General features: G+C 38.9%; 1 protein-coding gene across 4 annotated transcripts in view; it reads left to right on the top strand.

The window, feature by feature from the left end:
- runx1 (RUNX family transcription factor 1) overlaps window positions 1-25,269 on the top strand; it is a 65,128-nt gene that overhangs the window by 11,139 nt on the left and 28,720 nt on the right. For 2 of the 4 annotated variants that reach the window (XM_008290031.1, XM_008290029.1), the window contains exons 1-2: window positions 21,413-21,464; window positions 21,672-21,790. The exons of 1 other annotated variant lie outside the window; for it this stretch is intronic. In XM_008290031.1, coding sequence (XP_008288253.1) covers window positions 21,703-21,790 — 88 coding nt within the window. In that variant the 5' untranslated portion in view covers window positions 21,413-21,464; window positions 21,672-21,702. Of the gene's footprint in view, window positions 1-21,412; window positions 21,465-21,671; window positions 21,791-25,269 lie in introns of those variants that run through there. One more of the 4 variants, XM_008290030.1, reaches the window with a different exon arrangement.

Here is a 25,269-nt window from a genome sequence, read left to right as displayed (position 1 = left end):
CAATACCTTTACATTTTAGTTCTCATTCTTACAAGTAAGTACAATGAATAAGAGACACTTGAGAGAAATTTTGTAATAAATGAACTATCTGTGTCCCCATCACTGGGTCAAAGTGAGATCTGACAAACCCGCTGATGTTTTTACTTTCGACTAATCAAAATTGTACATTAGAGAGTAAATTACAGCCTTCTGACACTGACTTTAATATTAGTAGTTGTTGTAGCAGTCAGCCTCTTTACTGAATGTCCCTCTGCAACTTTCTAAAAATGGCATCAGGACCTGCTGCAGGAAGCTTCAAAGGGATAATAGCACCTGTGCTGCGTTTAATCCAGTCTGATTCAAGTTTCGGCACCCTCATTTTTATTAGATTTCAGATTAATGGAGGTTTATTATGAAAAGAAGTCAGAGTTTAAAGATATTCTCTGGAGGCGCACTAAATGACATCAATATATTATTCATGTCTATGTGTTCAGATTTGACTGAGTTATGAGTCCAAGAAGTTATTTCTGAAGTCGATCCAAATCTTCTAATATACTTTGGAAAATGAATAACTTTTCATTGAGATTGAAATATGTATTCCATCACTGTTCCATAAAGGTGACATCCATTCTCATAATTCATAATTTTATCTATTTTCTGATGCTTCTCTGAGAGCAGACTTTCTCTTTCAGGACTTTGATCCCCCGCCTCCATCTCTCTACTCTTACATCAAACTTTTCTCCTCTTTCTCCATCCTTTCTCACATCCCTCCCACCCGTCCGTTCCCACTCCATATATCTCAGATGTTTGCCTGCACTGGAAAACCACTCCAACTTGTTTTTTTGTTCTTTTTACTGCATTTCCATCATCCAAGTGGTGAATTTGCATTGTTCCCTTTGCTCAGTTCATATATCAAATGACTTTGAAAGCTGTTTTTCTTGCTTTCTTGTCACTCTTTGCTCTAATTTACACCTGTCGTCACGCCTGAAGCAGTTGTTGCTGCGTGCCTCATCAGCCACTTTCCCCTCATCGACATTGTTCGCCTTTCTTGGCCACATTGCGCTCGGCCTGTCCCGAGCTGATTCTGGTTATCTGGAGGCTACACCTGCTGTGTGTGTGTGTGTGTGTGTGAGTGTTGCAGAGACAGAAAGGGAGGCTGTTATCAGGAGACAGCAAAGCTTTACAGAGGAAACTCCAACAGGTCTGCTTCAGGCTGATTTTAAAGGAGGTGATGCTGGAACCACATCCAGACAGACACTTTTCTCACATATGAGCCTTCTCACATTCATAACTTATCATAATGTCAAAACACACTTGTGTTAAGTCCACTTAGTAAGAACCCAACAGTGTAACAGTGTGAAGAGGTTACAGTATGCAGATGGTAAACATATATATAATATTCGACAGAAGTGATACACTTTCTTACTCAATAAAATGAATACTTTGTTTTAATGTTACATAAAATACAATATAACAGCAAGATTTGAAGTCATACTTGATACAAGAATATTTTTGTTGTTTTACTTCCACAAAAATCCTTTTTAGCGATGAATTATTTTATGCATTTATTAGTGAAAGCTACATCCAATCACATGCTCTAAAAACTGCTTTAAATTATTTCATTGTGTCATTTTAAAAAAATTCAGTCAGCTTGATTAGAAAAGTGCACTTTTCATGTTACTGGCCTGTACCTGAAGTTTTGTGAGCAAGTCACTTTTAGTAAACGTTAAACCCTGCCAGGTGGTTTGCAAAATATTCACTTTTCAAAATTGCCAAAATTGCATCAGCGCAAGAAACTTTAAAAACAGACAGAATCATTGGATTTTCAACTTTCCGACGGTCCTTGAACTACTCAACTTTGAGGTGTGTTTCAATCAGAAGTATTTTATTTTATTTTCACTTTATTCACCATGTTTCTTTTAGAAATGTAACAAAAATTAATATCTAATGCTAGTCAGATTCTGTGAAAAGTTAAAAATGAAAATCTGTGCTCCTTGACGCAAACACAAAGACATTAGTAACTCACTTGCAACAGTCACTTGATGAGAATTCAGGGACTGTCTGGCTACATTAGGGTCAACTGTGGTTTCCACTGTAACCAAATGATTTAACATCAGTGATGTGAAGAGAAACATGCTGTTAGTGTTGTGGTATGAAGTACCCCAGCTCCATCAGTAAATTTCAGATGTAGATCTGACTCAGAACTGGAGGACAGTGCACATGGCGGTACAGTAGTGATCTGTCAATCACAAGTTAACCCTTCCCTAAAAGGTACCCTACTTTATCATATATCCATCCACTATCTATTCACCGGTTAATCCTCACTAGGGTCATGGGGGGCTGGAGTCAGCTGACTTAGGGCGAAGGCAGGGGACACTTGGACAGGTCACCAGTCTATCACAGTGCTACACTTAGAGACAGACAACCAAGCACACTCACATTCACACCTACAGACAATTTAGAATCACCAATTAACCTCAACATGTTTTTGGACTGTGTGGGAGGAAGCCGGAGAACCCGGAGAGAACCCACGCTGCACGGGGAGAACATGCAAACTCCACTGACTTTCGACCACTGACCTGCAAGACAACAGTGCTATCAACCACCTTGCAGCCCTTTATCATATATATTTACTCTAAATGGGACCATATTTTACAAAATCAACATTCTGCTATATTAAAAGAGACTTAAAACTAGTGACTAAGACAATAAACTCATCAGGAAAATGTTAAGGTAATAAATCAAGTAAGAAGTCGGGTCATTTTCTCATAGACTTCCACAAAATCTGATTATTTTTTGCAACCAGAGGAGTCGCCCCCTGCTGGTCATTTAAAACACTGCAGGTTTAAGACACTTCTGCATTGCCTTCACATACCCATATTTTCAAAATGCTGCATGTGTGTGTATCTGTGAGTGTGTGTGTGTGTTTTAACAGACAGACAGTAACGGAAGAAAGCAGCAAGGAGGATGTGTGTGACAAAGCGACCGTTAGAAAGACAAGTGTCCAACACACACACACACACACACACACGAACACACATGCTGACAGCAAAACAATACTATAGCTGATATCTTGCAGAAAGGTCACATATATCGTATGCTTGCATTTGTTTATACCGTGCAGATATTTACACAGACCAGTAGGTTTTATGAGGAAGTGTTCATACATCAGGATGTAACATGATACACGACAAACCCAGTGCAAATACACATCTCCATAAGATTTGAATGCAGAAATATATGTAGATGAACAATTGTGGCATCCACTTTGCATTTACAGTATATTGGTTAGCCATGCTGGTAAACCAAACACACACAGACACACACTTACCAAAGCCACAAACAGAGCAGAGTTTTACAATATATAACCACAAGAGAGGGCTGACTGGCTTTCAACCGTGTGTGAGTGAGCATGAAGAGAAAAAAGGAGAAAAACAACAGCGCGAGGAGAGGAACGGAAATCGTTATTTTAGCAGTCTAGTAACAGGAAGGAGGAAAGGGAGGAGCGAGCAAGAGTGAAAACAAAAAAAAAAAAAGCAGATGATGGGTGAGGTGATTGAGGAGCAGCTGAACTGAGGAGAGAGATGTTTGATTTGACAGGATCGCATTCAGTTCTGGCTTCACATCAGCTTCCAGTACTGAACAGTCAAAACCACCAAAGACATGGAAAGTGATAAGTCTGAGGAGAGTGAGCCCAAGTCTTTGAGATGTCACTTGCAAGTTAAAACTGAAAGCAAAAGTGTTTCCTGAGTCTCTCTGTCCATCGATCCTCCTGGTTTGATCTTAATTTTTATACTTTCTGCATCCAAAAGTATGCCAAGGTCTGTGTGACTGAAATTCCATCATCTCCTCAATCCTCACCAGTTTATGAGAATCCATCTGCAAACAGCACAAATTTGCATCCAAGGGCACTGCTGCAGAAGCTCAGTATCAGTGTGGAGATATGACCTACTTCACATGCATGCAACAGAATTACAACTGCATTATTACTGCTTTTTAATGGAGCTTAATTAGCAGCTATTGTTGGTATATGAACACTGTACATAATTTTAAGTTCTTTTTTTAAAAAGTTGGATTTCCATGTTTGGCATAAAAACCGATTTTGCAGACAATTTAGTACAAGTTAAATTCATTTAAATGTTTAATTTCTTAACATTTTTGTGTAGAAACCACGTCATATATTCCTATTTTCCTGTGCATTGTAGAGCAATGAGTGTGAAGTGGTGCTGAATCCACAGAGCTGAACCCAAACACGGGGCAAATTTGTAAAAGGATAGAAAACATCCTCAGACTTAGTTATTTGTTATTAATGTTACAAAGATGAAGTCAGACAGATGTGTTGGAGCATTTTAATTATTTCAAATAATTAATGCAATAGAAAAATCTCAGGATATTCATTTAAATATGAATGTGTTTATCGTATATATATACTAATAAATAATGTCATTTTGTGTATTTGTAGTTACACTTTTCTCCATTTCATTCCAGCCCCAGCAGCTGCACTTGAAAGTCTGCATTAATATATGGAAACATTCCAACCTACTGGTGTTTGTAGTTATTCGTGGCAGTTGAGCGAAGATCCAAAGAACAAAATTGCACACAAAAGTGCATTTTTCAGCTTTTACAGGTCATCAGACCAAGATTCCTCAGAAAATCCAACAGCTGCACTTATTTTAGGCAGTGATGGGTCAGAAATCAGGACTTTTTACACCTTTAGCTATTTATCCCTTTCTATGTGAGTGATCATGTAAAACTGAGGCATTCTGGTAGACAAACAGTTGAGGTGTATCTTTCATTACCAGCTCGTCCCCACTCTCTCTCCGTGTTTTCTCTTTCGACAACGACATCATAGAACAGCAAAAATGCAAACACAGAAAGGTTTTCCCTGTTTTTACAATTGCATTAAATACCAACTCTGTCTCCACAAAACTTGGTTTGTGCACTGCATTCCCAAACTTTATTTTTGTAACTGTGACATTGTACAAAAGGCCTCTAGTTTGAAGTTTTCCAGCTTGTTGATGTTGAGGACTCAGTTGTTGTTGGCACACCACGCTGCCAAGTGTTGGACCTTTTCCCTGTAGGCTGACTCATAGTTGTCACTGATGAAGTCAACCACTGTTGTGTTGCATGTAAACTTGATTATGGGGTTGGAACCATGGTCAGGCGTACATACATGCAGAGGTGGGAGGGAAACAGTGACTGGACATCCACCGAGGAGAATTGGTTCTTTATTCTTCTCATTTACTTTCAGTTTAACTCACTGTTTGGTTAGATTTCGGCACGACATAGTTCGGCTTAGGCAAGCTTTATGGACCTTTTCGCAATTTAATTCAAGTGTCTTGTCCTTTCTCTAGGTTTCCAGAGTCTTATCTATGATTGGTTGGCTGAAAAGGAGTAACTGTTAAGCATTAAAATCAGCGGTAATTGAAAAAGTAGCTTAGTTGTGTAGGAACATCATTTTTGGGAGACAAGGCTGAAAATCCTATAAAACCTTTTCAAATGTGGGCTGAAAACACATCACAGGAACTCCTTAATGTCAAGTAAAGCCCAGTCGTCAGGGTGTGAGACTCCCTGTCTGTGATCACAATGATAACACTGATGCAAATAAGCTATGGTTAATGTAAAATGAGGATTTTATAATGAACACTAGACTCGGCTAAGGCTCGGGAGTTGTGGTCATGGATATTTCTAAGTCTGCATTAAAGTTATGTCCATATTTAAAGACATGCGATCTCCTCTGTTGGCACTGACCTGTTGGTTTTGAAGGTAGATTGTGAGGTCCAATAGAACATAAATCCTAAGGAAAATGAGTTAAAATGCTCACGTTCATAAATCATAAATCCAACCTCCTCTTTAGAAGAACAAGTGAGCTAAACTACTGTAATCGAGCTATTTGATACCCACAAGCAAACACTTGCTTTCACATGATAGAAATGTGTTTCCAGCACGCTGCTGATGTTGGGAAGTCAGAGAGAAAGATGGAAAAAGGGATAGATGAAAGAGAGAAGGAAGGACTTATGAGAAATTAGTACTGTTGTTTTACCAGAAACCCCTCCTTCTCCTCCCTTCACTTCACTGTTTCTCAACCAGTCACTGTCTGTTCACACTGAGAGCAGCAAGTCCGGAAAGTCACTCTTTCCCATTTTCATCCTCCTGCCATCAGCTGACTAAAAGGTTGGGCTGCGCGTCAGTCTTCCAGCAGCTCCTTCTTGTTTCTGCGTCGTTGAGGTAGAAATCACACTGCTGAAAGTGACGACAGCAAAAAAAAAAACCAGATGTTTGCTTGATTATATGTGTGAGGCTGTGGAAAGCTTTTCATTTAATGTGTTTGTGCTGCAGAGGTTGTGACAAAAGAAATATCCAGTGATTTTTCCCTTAAATTTTGGTTGTAAAATAATTAGATAAAATACCATTAGAAGATCATAGTGTAATAAAGTATTCTATTGTAGGACATGTACAGGCGGCAATCTGTGTCTCTATGTTCCTCTTCCTTGTCTACATGTGGCTACTTGTCACTTATAAATTGTAGGTGCTGAGAATATGAGATGGATGGAGTTTACTTTGTGGGTAATGCCGATTATTGACAGCCATGTGTTAAAGTGAGAAAGCAAGTGGCCCAGATAAGGAAAGAGAAGGTAGAAAGTGGATTAATAGTGACAGTTGAATGTATAGCACATGATATTTCAGTAAGTTAGCCTACTAGCCGTCCCAACCCTGTGATATTTTCCCCCATGCATCACAAGTCATTTTCCCAAAACATGTTGTCTTTCAGGATGTCCTATCGTCTTCTTGACTTCATTTTTCGAGTCTTTCCATTTGATTTAGCTCCTCGTCTCTGGACTTCCAATAAAAATAGCCGAGTATCAAACTGAAACAAAAAGGGATGCACTGGATAAGCTTTGCTCCACATCGGATTCGAGTTATTTGATATTTAGTATCTGCTGATAACCAATGTCATTTTCGTAGATTAGCTGTAGTACCTGGTTGTGCCATCAGGTGGTGCCGCTTTCTGTTTAAGAGTATAGCAACACGAGGAGGCGGGCAGTTCCGCGTTGGCGAGCAGAGAACATTGTGGGAGTTTAGCTTGTAAAGAAGCATCATGATAAAGACTTTTGAGGTTTACCGACGTCTGTAAGAAATTGTGTAGCCATGTGTGTAGCCAGAGGGGGTTTGAAACATATGAAGTGACTCATAGTAAAAGAAAACGGGACTTTTTACGAGTTAACTAACTAGTTTTTGCAGGATAAAAATTAACTATTACAGGCATTTCACACAAAAACTGTCTATCAAACATATTATTTAGTGAAAAATACTTACCTCTTCCTCTCCTGTAAATCTTTAAAAACTGCACATACTTTAAAAACAGCTCTAATGCTCCACTAGCAGTGCAACATCCCTGCTTGGAGCCCCAGAATCAGTAATGGAGTTCACAAAGTGTGCATCTTCTGGGGAGCATGAACAGTACAATTCATGGCAATCTACTCATTAGCTTATAGTTTCTTATCTGATGTTTTGTCACGAGGAAAGCTCACAACGGTTCTGAAATAGAAAAGGTTTGTCCTCTAGGGAACAGGAATGCGTTCAAGAGATTTAACAACAATTTACATGTTTATTCTTACGGACAATTTGGTCATAGGTGTCACTGAATTTACAAGGAATCTTGTCCTGGGGACCATGAATGTTCTCGTAAAAAAATAAAATTAAAAATCTATTTCTGTCTATGTGTCTACAAGGCATACATCTATTTCCATGCTATTTTTGGATAAAAGTTTCCATTCCTGCTAGTAGCTGCAGAGAGAAAAAAAAAAAAACAGTTGGAAAGTAGATTACAAAACGCACAACCCTTTTTTTCCTTTGTACTGCCATATGATGGTGTGTGCATGAGTGTGTAGGTGTGCGTCACCTCCTGCTGTCCAGCTATTACACTCAGTAAAGTTTTATACCCGAGTCTCACCGTGGAGCTGTCTGCTACAATCATTATGATTCAGCGCCTTGGAAACGCACGCAGACTCCATATATGATTAGTCACATGATAATGATGATGAACATCAATAAAAAAAAAGGCCCCATGAGGATCCAATAAAGTCTCTCTCATTCTTTGGATTGGTATTGCTGTGATGTTTGCTTTCATTTAGCATTCTCTCTGTTATTCTGTGTGTGTGGTCCAGGTATTACCTACATTGTGAGGACCTAAATCCCTTAAAATGCCTATATTATAAGGACTTGTCTTCCTCATGGGGGAAGAAAAAAGCAAATCCCTGCAACTTTCATGCTTACATTCTGAGGTGAAGACATGTCAAAATAGGGTTAGGTTTAGGTAAGTAAGATTAGATTAACTAGAACTGAATGTCAGTATAGTGTCCTCTGAAGTTCTGTGTGTGTGTGTGTGTGTGTGTTGGGTCACTTGTCCAGCTGTGATCTCTAATTCTGAAGCCTGGGAATAAGCACAGAATGCCTTCTATGGATTCCTCTTCTATCTGTCTGTCGGCCTGTTTCTGCCTTCCTAAACACACACACATACAGCATATACACACCTACACACACACACACAGTGGCTCCCATGTGGCAATCTGGCCACACATCACACAGCCGGGCTCTGCTGTTTGATCTCTGCACCTCCCGCTGTAAAAAATGTCGACGCGCCGCCGGTGGTTTTGATTCCCACATCGTCCAGCTACTCTCAGGATTGTTGCTGAATTCAGTTTATTTCAAGGCTAAAAAAAATAAACTATTCTGGGGTTTTGTTAATTGAGAAAAATTAGGAAAAATTAGTTTGCTGTGCTGCCATTCATCATCACGCCTCCACTTCACCACAAAAAAAAAAAAAAACAAATTAATGAAAATGTAGGGTTTTTTTTTAGCTTACAAATATGTTCATAGGTGCTTTTAACATGATGTACCATGAGTAACATAGCTGAGTATTTTCAACTTGAAACTCCATTCTACTGATGACAGCTGTACAAACATCTGCACATTGTAGCAGAAGCAATGTTGCATCTAAGTTGCTTTAAGGCAACAACGGATTATTTGCATGGGGAAAAAATATAAATATGTAACTTTGATACAAAGAAATTCGTTTTTTGTGGTTGAACGAATGACTGAAAAGAAACTTTAAAATCTGTTCTAAAAGAGAAAATTATAATTGGGAAAACTCCAACTTTTTCAGTACTTTAGAGCTCTGAAAGCTCATCTGCTAAAGACCATCATTAAAGGGAATTAAACACACATTTGCTTTATTATCAGGGCACATCAGTGTAGTTTGATTGTTGCACACAGAGATAACATTTTGGGGATTTTTGTGAAGAATAGTGAGCCACGTGGAACAATGGCTTTGCAAGAAATTACAGATAAACGTAACTGATTTGAATCTTTTACACTCTCCACAGCTTGTGTTTTATTCTTCTGTACAGTAGATTTCCGCACACTAGAAATGATCACACAAGGAGAGTCCAGCTGTTCACAGAGGATCACTAGACAGTAACAGCACACACACTTTACAGTGCGTTCTCTTGGGCTTCTTAGCATCATTTTTTACAGCGTCTCCCTCCTCCTGTCCTGCTCCATCAGCTGGAGCAGGAAGACGGAGCTCCAATAAAGATCCCTTCATTTCCTCTCCTCTTTTTCATCTCTCCTTCTGTCTCCTCCCTCTCTGCTGCCTTCTCTCACTTCCTTCCGACTGCCTGCTCAATCGCTTCAGAGTTTTAATATCAGTGGCCTTTTGGTGTTCTGGATAGCGTCTGTGCTTATGACATGTACGATTTGACTGATACAGTTTCACACATACTGATCTTTCTCAGGAGAAAGGTATGGATTTCATTACCGAGCGATTTGAGTGGGTTTATGTCATCCACTCCTCCATTCTTCCCCTCGCTGATATGATGTTGTGCTATGTTCAGGAGGGTTCTCACCCTGAATACATACTGAGAAGACATACTGGAAAGAATAGTTTTTTAGTAACCAGCAGTATAAGTGATTGAAATTTGAAATTCCGTTGCTACAATTTCACTAGTACACACAGGAACTAAAGGAAACAAGGTAAAGGTGAATGTATGGAGCCTGCAAGGCAAAACTCAGAGTGTTTCCTGGATCCTCAAAATAAAACTTTTTGACAGCAATAATACAAAAATATTAATATTGACCTTCAAAAAACGATATTAGTTATACATGCAAATTGCTTCATGCATGTCTGTATTACAATTCGAAACCTTTTTTTTTTTTGCAGTATTGCTGCTTTAAGTCAATTCTGAGTGGGTTACAGTTACAGTTAATGTGTGTGTGTTTGAGGGGAACCACCAGCAAGGCCACAAACCCATATTTATGTTAAAGCTGAACCTCACCACACTGTGCACCCAATCCAAGTTCAAACGCCTGCACAGCCGCTTCAATCGATACACCATCAACCTCTTGTTCTTAGGCCACTTTTTGTCTAATGCAGCAGTAATCATGTAAATCTCTGGTTGTGAGATGTTATTATTTGCAGCTAAAGACGCAAAAACATGCTGCACGCTGGTGCTGCTGGTTTGAAAAATAGAAAATGTCGTCACCTATCTCTATTTTCAGTCGCCCTCTTTGCTTCGCTACACTTCCCCGTTGACTTTAAGCGCCTCTGAAGTTTCGAGAAACCGCCAACAGCGAACAGCTATCTGACGATCGATGGAGCCTCCGATCATCCAGAGCTTTCTTAGCGTCCCAAATCGCTTCTCCACCAACCGCACTGGTACCCCCTCAGCCTTAATGGGTGAGATGGCAGGGTGCATGTCTGTAAAGTCTGGAGGGACGGGTGTCCTAGCGAGGTCCCTTCAGTCCTGTGGTTAACGAAGAAGTCATGCAAAGAGTTGCCTCACCCTTTCCTCGCTGCTCCTCACCCTCTTTCCTTCCCCCCTCATCCGCATTTGTCCCCACATTGTGGTTAACAAGTGAATGCAAAGTGTTGTCTTTATGTTTTTGTGGCCCATACCCATTAGCGACCCTCTATTCTGTACTGTGAATTCCGCATGGCGACTAGGCCTTCTGATTTATTTATTGGATCGTTTGGGACTCTTATGTGTTCTCGTGTGGTCGGGTTAAAGTCGTCTAATTGGCTGCTTCTGCTGGTTCCTTCCAACTGTGATGGCCCGTTTGCGTTTAGCAGAATCTTCTGGGTTACTTAGCATGCAAACGTGTGCACACACTCACATGAATGCGACAAAAAGCATAAAGTAATCAAGGCCTGAGGGGTGTGAATGGCTAATTAGTTGATTGGAAGTCTCCTTCTCTAACTGTCAGAAATGATCTAGGCCATGAAAGACAGTCATTGATTTTTGTGTCTGTCTGGTATATTAGAGCTTTGTGTATCTACAGTATGTTCCTTCTAATATTGAACAGTGTTCTCTTGCAGACTGTGACAAATCTATATCTTTAGACGCATGGTTAAAGTAAAGTTTGCAATTGTAAAGTAAGATTTATACCAAAAGTAGCAGTGTATCTTCACAACTAATGCTGTCAATGGTCGACTTCAGTTATCACATCACAATAAAAGCCACATTTGTATGAAAACTTTGCCCCAAAATCAACTCAGTCCACTGCATAGTGGTTTTGCTCTCTTTTCACTTTTCAGTGTTTGAGGTTATCTTAAATGGAGTTTGACACACCAGTTTGTATCATTGATCAATGCCAAGCTGTATAGCATGTGCTGACCTTTAAGGGAATATAGAGCTGCAAATTTCCAAATCCAATTGTTTATTTAACCTCCTCTGTCAGTGTATAGTTGAGACAAAAAAATAAACAGATGGTTTGCAAACAGTTATGAGACGGAGGTTAATGGCACAATTTAGGCCTGGGTGATAAAACAATATGTGTACCAGTGATAGACACTTCATCAAGAGCAAGATGAAATTGTTCTAAAGAATTTCTTATAGTTTCACTTTTAAAGCACCTTACGGATAGTTTGGTTGCATAAGCAAACCCCAAGCATGCACGGCTAAAAACAGTCCATAACACACTTGATAATAGAGCAGCTTTTACCTCCGTCACTCTCTCAGTGGCGTCCATGCATGTCCCCTATGAGGTGTGTTATTCCCGCCAGAGTCTCTCAGCAGTGTTGCTGGTGCCCACTGACGTCTTCTGGCAAAAGCTACTGCTGACAAAGTCTACTGTTTGGCCTTGCTAGACAGGCTTTGCTGTCAAAAACCACACATTACCCAGTATCCCCCATCAGCTCAACCTAAGTGTTGCACTCTTTGGTCACAATAAGTAAAAGTAGCCCCTGCATCCACTGCACAGTGGCCTTCCTGGATGTGTGTGAATACTTCACACTGAAGTGTTGAAGCATCCTTTGATTAGATTTTGATGAGTGTATAGAACTTTTTTGCTTTGTGCTGTAAATCTGATCACGAGGCACTGAGAACTCTAGGGGTTTTACTGTACCAGAGTCTTCACTGAAAACACTGTGCCTCATGACGTATATGTGAAACTGGGATTTAATGACCAATATCTACTGCTATGATGAACTAAGTAACACCAAAGATTCATCAGTCCTGGTTCCATTTTGTCAGCCTCCACTCGATCTCTTGCTTCCTCAGGGATCTCCTCCCCAATCCTCCTGTCATCCTCGTCTTCCTGCCCTCAGGGCCTGGATTCATCCCTCTATCCACACACCACTTCTGCATCCATCCATCTGCCTACATCAGGCACTCTTTCACTTTCCTACTGGCATCACCTTTTCATTTGTCACAATTTTACAAAACACAATAGAGCCACTTAGGCAATACCCTGGCACTGCTAGAGTGTTATGCCACTCCAATTCAGCGTGCTGAAGTAGCCACTTGTTTGGTTAGATTTGCATCCCCGTTTCAGAGCAGTCCATTCAATAATTGTTGAAATATTTCAGCCCGGATCAGAACGGTCGACCAACCAACTGATGTCGCCATTACTGAGCTTCTAAAAACAACATTCTACCAACACATCCATGATGAGTATGTGATGCAACTGCAGTTCCTGCTGGCACAACATGCTGCTCTTTATTTGAGGAAGGAAGCAGTCAGTTGAGGTGGTTTGAGCATCTGATCAGGATGCTTCCTGGATGTGTTACCTCAGGCGTTGTGGACACATCCAACTGTCCTCTGGCAGGAGGAAACACTGGTGCAATCTTTTAATGCAGCAGCACCAACAAAAATTAGTTTTCCCATCAGTTAGCATTTTGACAGCTTTAGTTGGAGAGGTACCAGTGAAAGACTCCTGTGTACTCCATCAAAACTGTTTTTTAGGTTTCAGGTTCCAGGTTTGGCTGTTTGGAACAGTTTCAAAACGACTTTGAATTTCTGACAGAGTTTGACAGCACATTAGACAAATCTGGCCTTTTTTTTTTTAAGTGCCATGGAGATTTTAGAAAGCCTTTAGGTGCAGGGACTCAAGTAGCCCAAGATCACCTCAGTTTATTCTATACTGGCTCACACAAGAGCTAAAGTTTAGTTTCATCCAGCTTGCAACACAGAGGTCCCCACAGTTAAGTATAGTCAAAGACATCCCCTGGAAGAAAGATGATGGAAAAAGAGCTAAACTGCTGAATCCAGCCCTTTTCCTTAGAATTATGTACATATCGGACCAACATTTAGTGCCAGTGCAGGGAGGTATGTGGTCTTAAGAGTTTGGAGTTTGTATCCCACCCTCAGATCTTTTAGTTTTTAATTTTGCCCTAAATATATGTTTCAGCACGAATATTGTTGGATTTTTTAAAATGCCATTTTTAGAATTTCAAGGAGTCAATGAATGACTTTGGGACACTCTTGATTCATTACAGAGTTATTATAACATAATGCTCAGGTACGGGCCACCTTCTTGTAGAAACACCCCATCAAACCATGAAACAGTCTTGTTTGTTGACTTGAGCCTGGTTTTGAATTTACTTCCATTCCATGTTTTTTTTTACTCAGTATTGTGTTGAGTTAAGGCACCAAAACTACTTGGTTAGGTTTATATATTTTTTAAAAAAAGCCTTGGTTTCAGTTCAAGTACACCTGTTGCTATGTTTACCTCTCTGGTGGAGATCGTACATGAACTCATGGTTTCTGTTCATCAGGGATCAGAATGACTGATAATTTGCCTATTGAACTTATTTATAATTGGTAGCTGGAACACAAGTTTTGAAGTTTTTAGAGACTTAAAATCCAAGTTTGAGAAAAACTACTAATAATTTTTCTAAAACTTGAACACAGAAATTTGAGTTTAAATGGCAATCAAAATTAAGTTGGTGTAATTACCAACATTTTTATGTTAATACAAATCATGTAAAGGTTTGCAACTTACAAGGTTTATCAAAATTACTTTTCTGAGTGTAGAAGGAGATAAAATGAACTGGTTCTTTGGTAAGGGAATGATGATGCGCTGATAATGGGCCATGTATTGGGCTGATAATGTACGAATCAGGTGGAAAGACAACATATTTATGAAGGCAGCCAACTGTTTGTGCTATCAGGATCTGCCATCATCTGTTGGAAGTTGATGTATTAATACTTCAACCTCACCTTCACCGTCCACACAACAGGTAAAGATGTCTCCAAAACTGACCTAATGTGAAGCATCAGTTCAGTTCTTTGGACAGAACCGGCCCTCGCTGCAGGAAAACCTCTTTACCGCTGTCCAGCCTGAACACTGAATGTGTTTCGTTCGCCGTGTGTGTGAGTTAAAAGTTTCTGCTCTAATGCACCTGCTCAGCCATTCACACTGCACTAAACACAGCCCGAGGCACTTCTATCTTTATGTGTGTCTGTCTGTCTTCTCTCTGTCTTCCTCCATTTTATTTTCATTTCTACACTGAAAGAATGAACATTTAACTAACTCTGTGTGCATGATTGAATAGGTATGTCTCTCTCTCTCTCTCTCCTTCCTTCATTTCTTGTGTCAGAAAATCAATTTTTAGTTTAGCAAGAATAAGCCGGTCTTCTCTCATCGCAGAGGCCGGCTGAATTATTCAGCACACACACAAAGCACAAACACACGCAGTGCTTTTTCATACATGAAAAGTGCTTTTTTTTGGCTTTTATTACTGGGGTCATACTAAAAAGTGACATTATGTAAACTTATCCCAACTCATGTACAGATTCTTTCACAGGATAGTAGAAGTACTGGAGGCTGCTTGAGTCGATTGTATTAAAGACTCATAATAAGCAGAAATAAATAACCATCAAGAAGTTTTCTGAAGTTTCAGCCACTTCAATTAATCACATCCACCTAAATAGAAGAGTCACACAGCAGGAAATAAAAATGCATTTTGAACATTTCATCCTCTTTAAAAATCCATAAAAGGGACTTAAAGTCTTAATATTAAGTTTCTTTTACTTCAACAACCCCAAGTTGTTTGTAGGTTTTTTTTTTCCCCTTTCACATTTTTACTTTCCATATCCGGCATCCTGCACAACCATGGCTAGAAGGAACAAGAAGGAAATATGTCTTTGACACAATATGACAGTTATATATCATTTAAAAAGGAAAAAAAAAATACTTGTTATTATTTATTTTACATACATTTTACAAACCTGGAACCAGATGTTACCAATACTGGGAAAAAATGGGACCTCTGTATAGTATAAATACTCTACTACTTAGATTTTAGCTTGCAGTTCTCCCAAAACTGTTTTTACTGTTTCTGCCTGTAATAAATAACGTAATTTTTGCAATTTTCATCGACAGGTTTTGGGATGCCGAGGGCTAAAGCGTTGCATGTCTAGTTAATGGTAATAAGTGAGCCACGGTGACCTCTGCTGACCTTTCCAACAACCTTTCACTTCTTCCTCCATCTGTCACTGTGCAGTAACTCTGAAAGCTTTACAACAGGATCACAGTTGATGTCGTAAAGCAGCCGTTTGCGTCGTAAAGCAATCCAGCGGACCTAAGGTGGTCTCCTCTGATCACTGTCCCGCTAATCATGATGATATCTCAGTGCTAATGTGGCAATGATCAAACAAGGGTAAAAGAATGTCTTTAATTAACTACAAGGAAAGGGTGTATTCTTCTATGATTAAGTCACAGAGTAATGGAACTCTTCAGAGAGGTTCATTAAAGTGGCAGGATTGAAATAATTTAAGCGCTTTTTTTTTTTTTTTTAAATAGTAACATGGCTCGAGGAAATTTATATAAAATACTCAGCGTGCTCTATTTCAGATCAAATATAAATCTTTGTGTTAGTGTGTGTTGCGGAGAAGATGTCTGTTATCACAATGACAGTGAAATTGTGTGTGTGTGAATCTGTGTAACACTGTAATGTGACTTACTAGAAGTGTGTTTGCTTGCTTAGTGTCTGCACATCTTTGTGCAGGTCTGCAGTTTATCTGACTGTGTGTGTGTGTGTGTGTGTGTGTGTGTGTGTGTCATTTGGTGCTGCTGCTAACTGATATGTCAGAAAATCAATTAATTACTTTTAAGCGGCAGTTAACTGCATCCGCACAATACACCCCATGAATTATAGACGAGGTGTGTCTGCATATACTGTGTGTGTGTGTGTGTGTGTGTGTGTGTGTGTGTGTGTGTGTAGGATAGAATTGGTTGCTCTGTTAACTAGAGACAATTGCTAACTCCTCCGTCACTGATCAATTGATGAGAGTGCTTCGATACAAATCTACTGAGCTGCCAAAGAACTGACTTGTCCGCGTCTATTTTACAGAATTTCTACGGCTCTTCGGCGAATATCTGCTTTACATTTGCAGGTCAACACCCTTGGGAGCAGAAAACAAAAAGGACAGAGATGCAAATCAGAGTAAGACAGAATGAAGGGGAAAATATTTTTAAAAAATCTAACAACCAAATTGTACATTTGACTCATTAACTTTAACTCTATGATTAAAAAGATTAACAACATACATAATTCAAAGTGTATAATCCACAAGATGATTCTTAAATAAGAATCTGTCTGAAATAAAATGTTAAATATGATGAATAAATACAAATTTCACAGGCTATTTGAAAGAATGCACACAGTCTTCATACGTTGTTCTGACTATACTTTAAAATAAGATTCAGTTCACTGTAATAACTTTGCTTTGTGGTCCAATTCTTCTATCAATTTCTATCTAAATATGCAATTATATAATTTAAAGTGAGCCGATTTGAGGTTATAAAAAGCACGATTTGATCACTGAGTAGTTTCGATGAGTGTTTAAGGTGCTGATGAGGAACCAGAGAGACAAAACCAGAGGACGTCTTTTCCCCAGACTCCCTCCATCGATCCTTCGCTCAGGGTGGCAGCGTTCGTGCGTGTGTGTGTGTGTGTGTGTGTGTGTGTGTGTGTGTGTGTGTGTGTGTGTGGTATTGATCCCTGCCATGCCACTGACTGTCACTGGCCTCAGGGTGGCCTCAGCTCTGGGGACGACGGGGACAGACAGCCGCTGGCACATAGAGGCGGTCATTTTATTTTTATTGTTTGTTCCACTTCAGCCGTGCTTCCTCCTCGTCATTCTCTTTGTGAATTTTAAATGCTGAGCAATGCATTTAATACAAATTATTGAGAAAGAAATTAAACAGCTTAGTTTTATTGTAAAGACAAGCTTTCACATGTTAAAAAAAAAAAGTAAATAAAAAGTTATCTTACTAGTTTCACTAATGCATAATGACTGTTGCAGACCATTTAGGCAATAAAAACGTGTTGTCGTCAAATTTTAGTCATTTTATTTTTGTTGAGTCAGCAAAATCTAAAGATATTTTAGTGGATTTTGTCTCAGTGACACCTTAGCTTCATTTCTGCACTTTAAACTTACTCCAGTCATTTGTGCAGTTAGTGTGGGTTACAGGTGTAGATTATCATTCCTAAACTCTGACTGCAACTCATTTGCAACATACTTTACTAAGATTCTCTATAAGATTCTTTGCATTGAAGCAGTGAGACGCTTTTTATTCATTAGCAAAAATCTGTCTTTTGAAATATGACTTTCCACTTTCTTCGCTTTCTGTCATGTGGTTTCGGTGATAAATTTCAGCCTGGACAGGAACTGAAATGCTTTTAGTAATGAAGTGTGTGTTTAGATGGATCATATATCTCATTGGTCTTTGATCCACATTAATAATATCAGAATTTCACTTCAGTACAATAAGACAGGAGTGACTGGAATTGTTTAAACCGTACTCATCACACTCTGATTTGTTGTGTTAAATGCCGTTTTAGTCACATAGTGTACATTTTTTTCAATCAGATATGTAAAGATATCATGAATTATTTCCTTACAGCAGCTTTTTAACTCCCTTTTAACAAGAAGAAACTTCAGCAGAACTCAGAGAGGGTGACCTCGACTGGATTGGATTGAGAAATATGTAGCTCTGAAGCCAAGTATTGCTGCAGAGAGGACACAACACAAGCAACATAACTCCATTTTTGACTCCTCTTGGGAATAAAGTATTAATTGTGCAAGAACTTTTTTTTTCATTAAATAAAAATGAATCCAAAATAATAGTGTTTGCTCCTCTGAAGTAAATAACCTGCAGTCAGAAACTTGGCTGTTAAAAAAAAAAGTCAGTCCTACTTCTTCAAAGTTACACATTTCATATTCTGTATCTAAATTCCTGGATTTCATTTTATCGTGGCACCAAATTGTTGTAATTTCTCCATTTTAAAGCACTTTGCAATACTGTTTTAGTTTTTTATTTTTTAAAGGTTTATCATTATTAATATGCAGAAGCTACAATATATTGAAATTAAAACAGCGTGTTTAACTTCACTGCAGTAGAACTTTGTGTTGTTCATGACAAAGACATTACAAAACCCCCAAATTCCATTCAGTCCTATAAAAAACTTTGCTTCTGTTCTGTCTCATATACTGACTAAAGTGAAAAAACTATAGGTGACAATTGTTTTAAAGGTTTTTAACATGTCAGACACACCAAATGTGTTTTTAAAAAAAAAAGAAAAAAAAAAGGTCAAATAATCGGGACACTTTTAATTAATGCTAACAATACTGTGAATATGTAAGAAGCAGAAATGTCGTTTCTGTTGTATCACTATGTGGAATATTGAGCATCTTAAACCCCTAAATTACTACCTAATACCCCCCAAACCCCTCATCATTGATCTTAAAATGACTTGTATTCATTATGTTAATGTAGTTATATTAGATATTGCTGCATGGAGACAATTCCAGTACTGCCAGAAATAGCTGAGCAGACTATAGATATAATGGTAATTAAAATAAATGGTTCTCTGGTAAATATCTAAAGTTCCAGTGAAATCAAATTTGTATTTACATAAAAACGATAAGGTCGAGGATGACTCATTCTTCTCTGTGCTTCAAAGTTACGTCTCCACAACCACACTATGGCTTTCTAACAAACAAAAAAAAACAGAAGAAAAAAAAAAAAAAAGGCTGAGAAAGAATAAGCGTGGTGCCGTGGGCCTGGTTTTGACTCGCTATGCAGACACACCTCAGACGACCATTGTGGCTCACCATAACCCAGTGACACACAAACACACACGGTGTTGGTCTGAGGTTACCGTTGAGGATTACAGCGAGTCGTTGCCCCAGCAGTCACATACAGAGTACACACACACACACACACACACATACACACACTCCATGTCTTTCTGTGGAGCACACACACACACGGGGAGTTTTGTGGTGATGTCACCAGCCAAAGGGCCTCTGGGAGAGTCGGTGTGGGCAGCTCAGTGTCCACCAGCGACCTGGAGGTTTGGTAGTGCTGCAGTGTTTCTGTGGGGGAACATACAATTAAACTTTAACATTCATGTGGAAATGTTGATTTGGTGTTGATATTTGCAAACTGGCCTTGGCTTAGTTTTAAATCGGATGAATGCGCACGTTGCAATTAACCCTGTAAACTCCAAGCAGTTTCTGGCCGTTTCTTTGCTTCTGTCATATTTTCACTCACTGTGGACTTATTTTTAACTGTGATATAAAGTTCTGCACCTGTATGGAAACAACACAACCATGGGTGGAAACAGAGAAATGTAAAATATCTACTTTACAGTATCACAAAGTTATAATAAAAGTAAATAAATAAAGTTATAATCCCACAAATCATGATTTTAACAAAAGCAAAACTTGATTTTCTTTGATAATTTTACCAAAAAAAAATGTAAATAAATAAATAAAATATGAATTTTTGCCCACAGCCTATAGGTGTTATCAACACTGTTATCAACACACTTATCAAATTGCTCCACGTGCTCTTGATATTTTACTACCTACAGTTTAACAAGCTCTACTAACTCTTCATTTTTTACCCTTCTCGGCACATTAACTGTAGAAAGATGTTTCATCACGCTGAATGCATCTTCCAACACTTTGCTGACGACTTGGTCCTCTCTGTTTTATTTTTGAGCCATGCTGCATTTATTTTATTGCTCAGATATGTTTTGTTTTGCACTCAATCTCTCTCATTTGTTTCCATATATCTCCATATTTGCTCTGTCTAAACACACCCTGCACTTCAACTGAACAGTTGCAGGATTTTTTGTCAGGTGGCGTTTCAGTTCGCTCTGTACCTCCTGATTACTGCTGCAACTGTGTTTCAGCTGGTGTTTTGTTGGTCACTGACTTCTCGTATCTTTTCCCATCTTTGTGAAGTCACGTAGTCTGATTCTTCACTATCAGGACAATGCATGCATTCATTGTGATAGTTCATGTCAGGTTCATGCAAAATACGTTGGACCCTATTTGAGCCAAAGTCTAGTCTGATCAATAAATAGGCTTCCAATCTTCATCAGACTTCTGTAGCACACCATCCGTGGCATCATTTTAGAAGGACTGCAGCCGCTACAGCTCTGATTAGTGGTGCTATGACTCAGTTTATACCTCCTGATTACTGCTGCTACCATGCGTTCATCTCCACACAATCAGATTTTTCAGTTCCTCCTCAATGTGGATCCATGATGTAGACATGCAGATAGACACAGTTCATAGGTCCAAAACTGAGAAAGTTCTGGTGTTCATAGCTCATTATAAAACAACTTTCATGAATGTGGGTCAAAGATGTACTCAGTTTAGTGTCAAATCCTCTACTGGGGGTGTGCACTGACTTCTGTTGTGTCCTGTATACCTCTGTAAGACTTTCAGCTAGTGTTCTACAAGACAAGCAGTGACGGTTTTCTTGATGTGTCCACCAACTATCTGATATATTTAACAAACAGCTATCTGCAGGTTCAACACCTCAGTCAAACTCAGCTGTGTGACCTCAGTTTTGAACCAGAACTTCCAAAACAGCGAGGACAAGCAGGGGTGAGAAGGAGCGAAGGCAGTGAGGGAGAAAAAAAAGGCAGAAAAATCATTTGAGTAGCTAAATGAAATTAGCAGCTTTAAAGAGCCTTAGGGCAAAGTGGAGTCGTGTCCCCCGTGGCTACGCTTTAGAGAAAGAGGGAATGAATTAAGCTTGACTGGCTCCTCTCCCTCCTCCTCCTCCTCCTCTTCTTGCCCTCACTTTTTACTCTCTCACTTCTTTTTTTTCCCCTAATATGTAGGATGAGATGTGCAGGGGGAAGGGGGTGAGGAAGGAGGTGTATAAAAGTGAAGGTGAGGACAGACTGGAGCTCTTTTTTGCCGAATGAGTGTCTAGTTTTGGACTAACAAAAAGTGAAAACAAACCCTTTCTTCGTTCCTTCCTTATCCTTTCACCCTTTTCCTCCCATTTCCCTTTTTGCTGTTTCCCCTCCTTTTTTATAATTTTACCCTCAATAGCCTTTTTTCTCTCCCTTCTGGGTGTCGGAAATTTGGCCCCAGACGTTGCTGCTTCTGCACCCAGGACTGAAGCATGAACCCTGGGGCTTTCTCCAGCTCCGGCCCCCTGTCCTGGGCCATGTACCTGATGAGGAAAGGCCGGACAGGCAGCGGACTCTTTGGTAAAGCTGATTCTTCTTACAGTCACCATCACATCTGGTGTGTTCACGAGAGCTGTCTTATTCTGTCACACTGTTTTAATCAATGTTTTCGTCATCAATGTTGTGGTGAGGATGTCACACTGTCTGGGATGTTTTTCATCTTGTGAACAAAGCTTCTGAACACTTCCAATACTTCAATTGCTGTAAATTCAGTACCTTACAGGGTAAACGCTGCTCTGTACGGTTCCAATATGCATTTCAAAACACTATTTCTTGGATTTCTGCAAGCGTTTGAAGGTGGTTCGGTAGATCTTAGCAGAATCCCGAAGGAATTCTTTGTTGTCAGTGTTAGTGGGAGATTTTGGAGGTTTTTGGGGTGTTCTGGGACTCTACTGGATTCTTCTGGTATCCTTTGTTTATAATTCAATGCCTTAAAACTCAAGTCCAGTGTCAACATGCAGGAAGCAGTTTGACCTTTAGGTAGAAGGTTGAAAGTAAAGGTGTAGGAGTCGGGCGCTCATGCAGGCCACCAGAGCTTGTACTCTGTCTGGTCTTTGATTTACATTATAATTCTAACCCTATACCAAACCATGTGCAGATAAAACTTGCAGCTGAACATATGATTTTCAAAACTGTTGAGCATCAGTGTCTGATATGATTGAGCTGACCACCCAAACAGCTACAATCAGTACATTTTGTAACGATTCAGCAGGTCTATATCTGGTTCCAAGACTCCACAAATGCTTTTTAAAGAGCAAACAGCACATTTCTAACGCTGAGATTTTAAGATGCTTGTAGCAGTGAATCTAGAGCGATGGTTGTCCTGAAATATTGTGGAGAAAAAGTCCTTTCCTGCTTATTTACACAAGAGTTCCCATCATAGTAGGAAGAATTTTAATGAACCACATCGTGCGATAAACTATAACTAATAAGAAGAAAATTACATTTGACTGTTACATTTACTGTTATTCTGTGGAAATATTTAATTGATTCCAGGTGACTGATCCGCTAATGACAGAGTATTTTTGCTGATGATATGAAGCAAGGCTGGTATCAATAACTTTGATAGGCGATTGTGGCTGGGTATTGATTATGGATCAGAGGACAGTAAGAAGCTCGGATTACTGGCCAGTCAGTTGGAAACGCTGGCTGAGTGAAATCCAACTCCTCTCTCTCTGTCACGTTCTTTCTTTCTTTTTCCATCTCTAATCTTTTTTTTACTCGACTCTGGATATGCAGTGATTTCATTCACGCACTGAAGATGTTTTAAATTTAGGGAACAGGTGAATTTAGTTACAAATTGTCCACTGAATATTAAAATTTCTGTAATTTTGTAGCATCTTAAAACACTGTTTTCCAAACATTTTAAGGAAAAACCCCAGCCGACTGTACGGCATGTAGGAATACATGACTTGCTGTGAGCATCAAAACTGACTTTGTTTCTATAGAATCTGTCAGTCGACTTGGCACGAGGCCTAAAATTTTCACTGATATATCGTTTCGAAGCATCCTTCAGCGCTTGAATTATTTATGAGTGCGGTTATATGAGGAAGAAATGTTCAGTCTCATATTTAATGACACAAACTTTTATGAAAAGTGCTTTAGCCGGCAGTTTAACATGTTGTGTAATTATAGTCAATACCAGTGTGGAGGAGTTAAGGAAAATGTAATTCTATCAGGCTTTTAATGTGATTTAACTGTGACATTTCTTGCCTAAAATCACCCTCAGATGGTCTCCAGGTAACCCGCGAAATCAGGATGAGGAATTGAAAAATAGATATTTCCGAGGGCAAATCACGTCACGTCCATCTCAGGCCAGAGACAAGAGCCGAGGCGTTTACATTTTTTATCATCTCCCCTTTGGCTACGGAGGGATGGACGCGGAGGCAGACTGGCGTTTACCTAAAACTCCTCCGACAGCGTGTTGATGCAACTCGACTGAAAAAAGGCCTCGCTCAGCAGCAAGGTGCAGAGGAGGCGTTCTAGTTCAGATTGGAAAAAATCAAACACTACCTATAAAGCAAATTTAATACATCTTTATATAAAAAATCCTAAACATAGTTACTTGTTTAAGAAAAATTGCCCTTCTCAAGCTCCGATTTAATATTACAGTCAGCATTGGTTTGGTTAACATTCATTCCATCACTACTGATGATTGCAAATCAGATTCTTGTTGAGATGTTTAATTTGAAAACCACCAACATGGCACCAAGATAAGACAAAAGTGGAGCTTGATTTTAGATTTTATTACATTTCATTTTGCAAACGGTATATAAATAGATGTTTTTTTGTAGATACACAAAACTTATATGTGTCCAAAAGTACAGTGAAATTTTAATCTACTGTTAACGTACTTTTTGGATGGACTGTATCTTAGATTATGTGGTTTGGAATCCCTACATAAAAGAATCTTATGTCATGCAAAACACCTGATTTTAATAATATTTATACAGAAGGTTCACACAAATGTGGATAGAAAATTTAAGTCTTATATTCAGAAAGTGATAGCTGATAAATGAACGACATGTTGGAAAATCTCCCAAACCAGAGAGGAAGTGGAGCGCTTTCTAGTCCTCAAATTCAGTGTGGCATTTTCAGATGTAAAAAGAAATCAGTCAAAATCAGGTTGCCTCAAATTTGGTTGAACGTCCAATCAAATCACCTTCTGTCAGTCATGTGATCCAAGAAAAATGACATCCAAAAGAATTTCTGGAAGTTTTTAAAGAGGAGAATTCAAACATGGTTTCTGTGTTATTAATTCACTGATGCTTGAATTTTAATATTCAGTAGCAGTTTAAATACTTAATTAGGAACATAAAGTTAACTTCATTACAGCCTGTTTTTGATTTCATATTTAAAGGCTCTGTCAGCTCTATTTTGGTGACTGTTTTTTTTTTTTTTTTTTTTTAATCAGATCTTATATCTTTATTCAGTCGGCTGCATATAAAGATCTGCTTTCAGATGGTACAAAGTGACTTAAACTGTATATATTTAGATTTTGGAACATGTAAAATAACGCTGGATTAGATGTAAGCTGAAGCTGAGATATAACAGGATGCATTCTGGGATGCTGAGATAACTGAGATGCTGCACCGCTGATACACCTCACTTCATCATCTGTCAGCTGCGTGTTAAAAATAAATGCATCACTGCTGCGTTTTCTTATATGGAGACAACATCGGGCTTCACAAGCAGCAGCATGTGAATCAGGATTCTCACTGAGGAACAAATGAGGAGAAGATGAAAATTAGAGAATCAAATAATTGTAAAGGGTTTTTTTTTTTTAGAAATATGAATTGTGTAGATTTTGAGTTAATAAAATATAGTTTTATCGTGTCAAATTTCACTTATTTGCTTAAAAAGATCATTTTTAAATTATGTTCAACCACCAAACTGAATGAAGTTACAAGAATTTACTTTTCTTCTGCAGTTATTTTTAATTATCAGTGTTAACCATCTGAAATTGTCCAGACATGTTAAAATAGAGGAAGGACTCAAGA

Source organism: Stegastes partitus, unplaced genomic scaffold, assembly GCF_000690725.1.
Source record: "Stegastes partitus isolate 25-593 unplaced genomic scaffold, Stegastes_partitus-1.0.2 Scaffold652, whole genome shotgun sequence".
NCBI classification, from domain to species: domain Eukaryota; kingdom Metazoa; phylum Chordata; class Actinopteri; family Pomacentridae; genus Stegastes; species Stegastes partitus.
The sequence above is the reverse complement of the archived record's forward strand: the minus strand, read 5'-3'. Positions and strand labels throughout refer to the sequence as shown.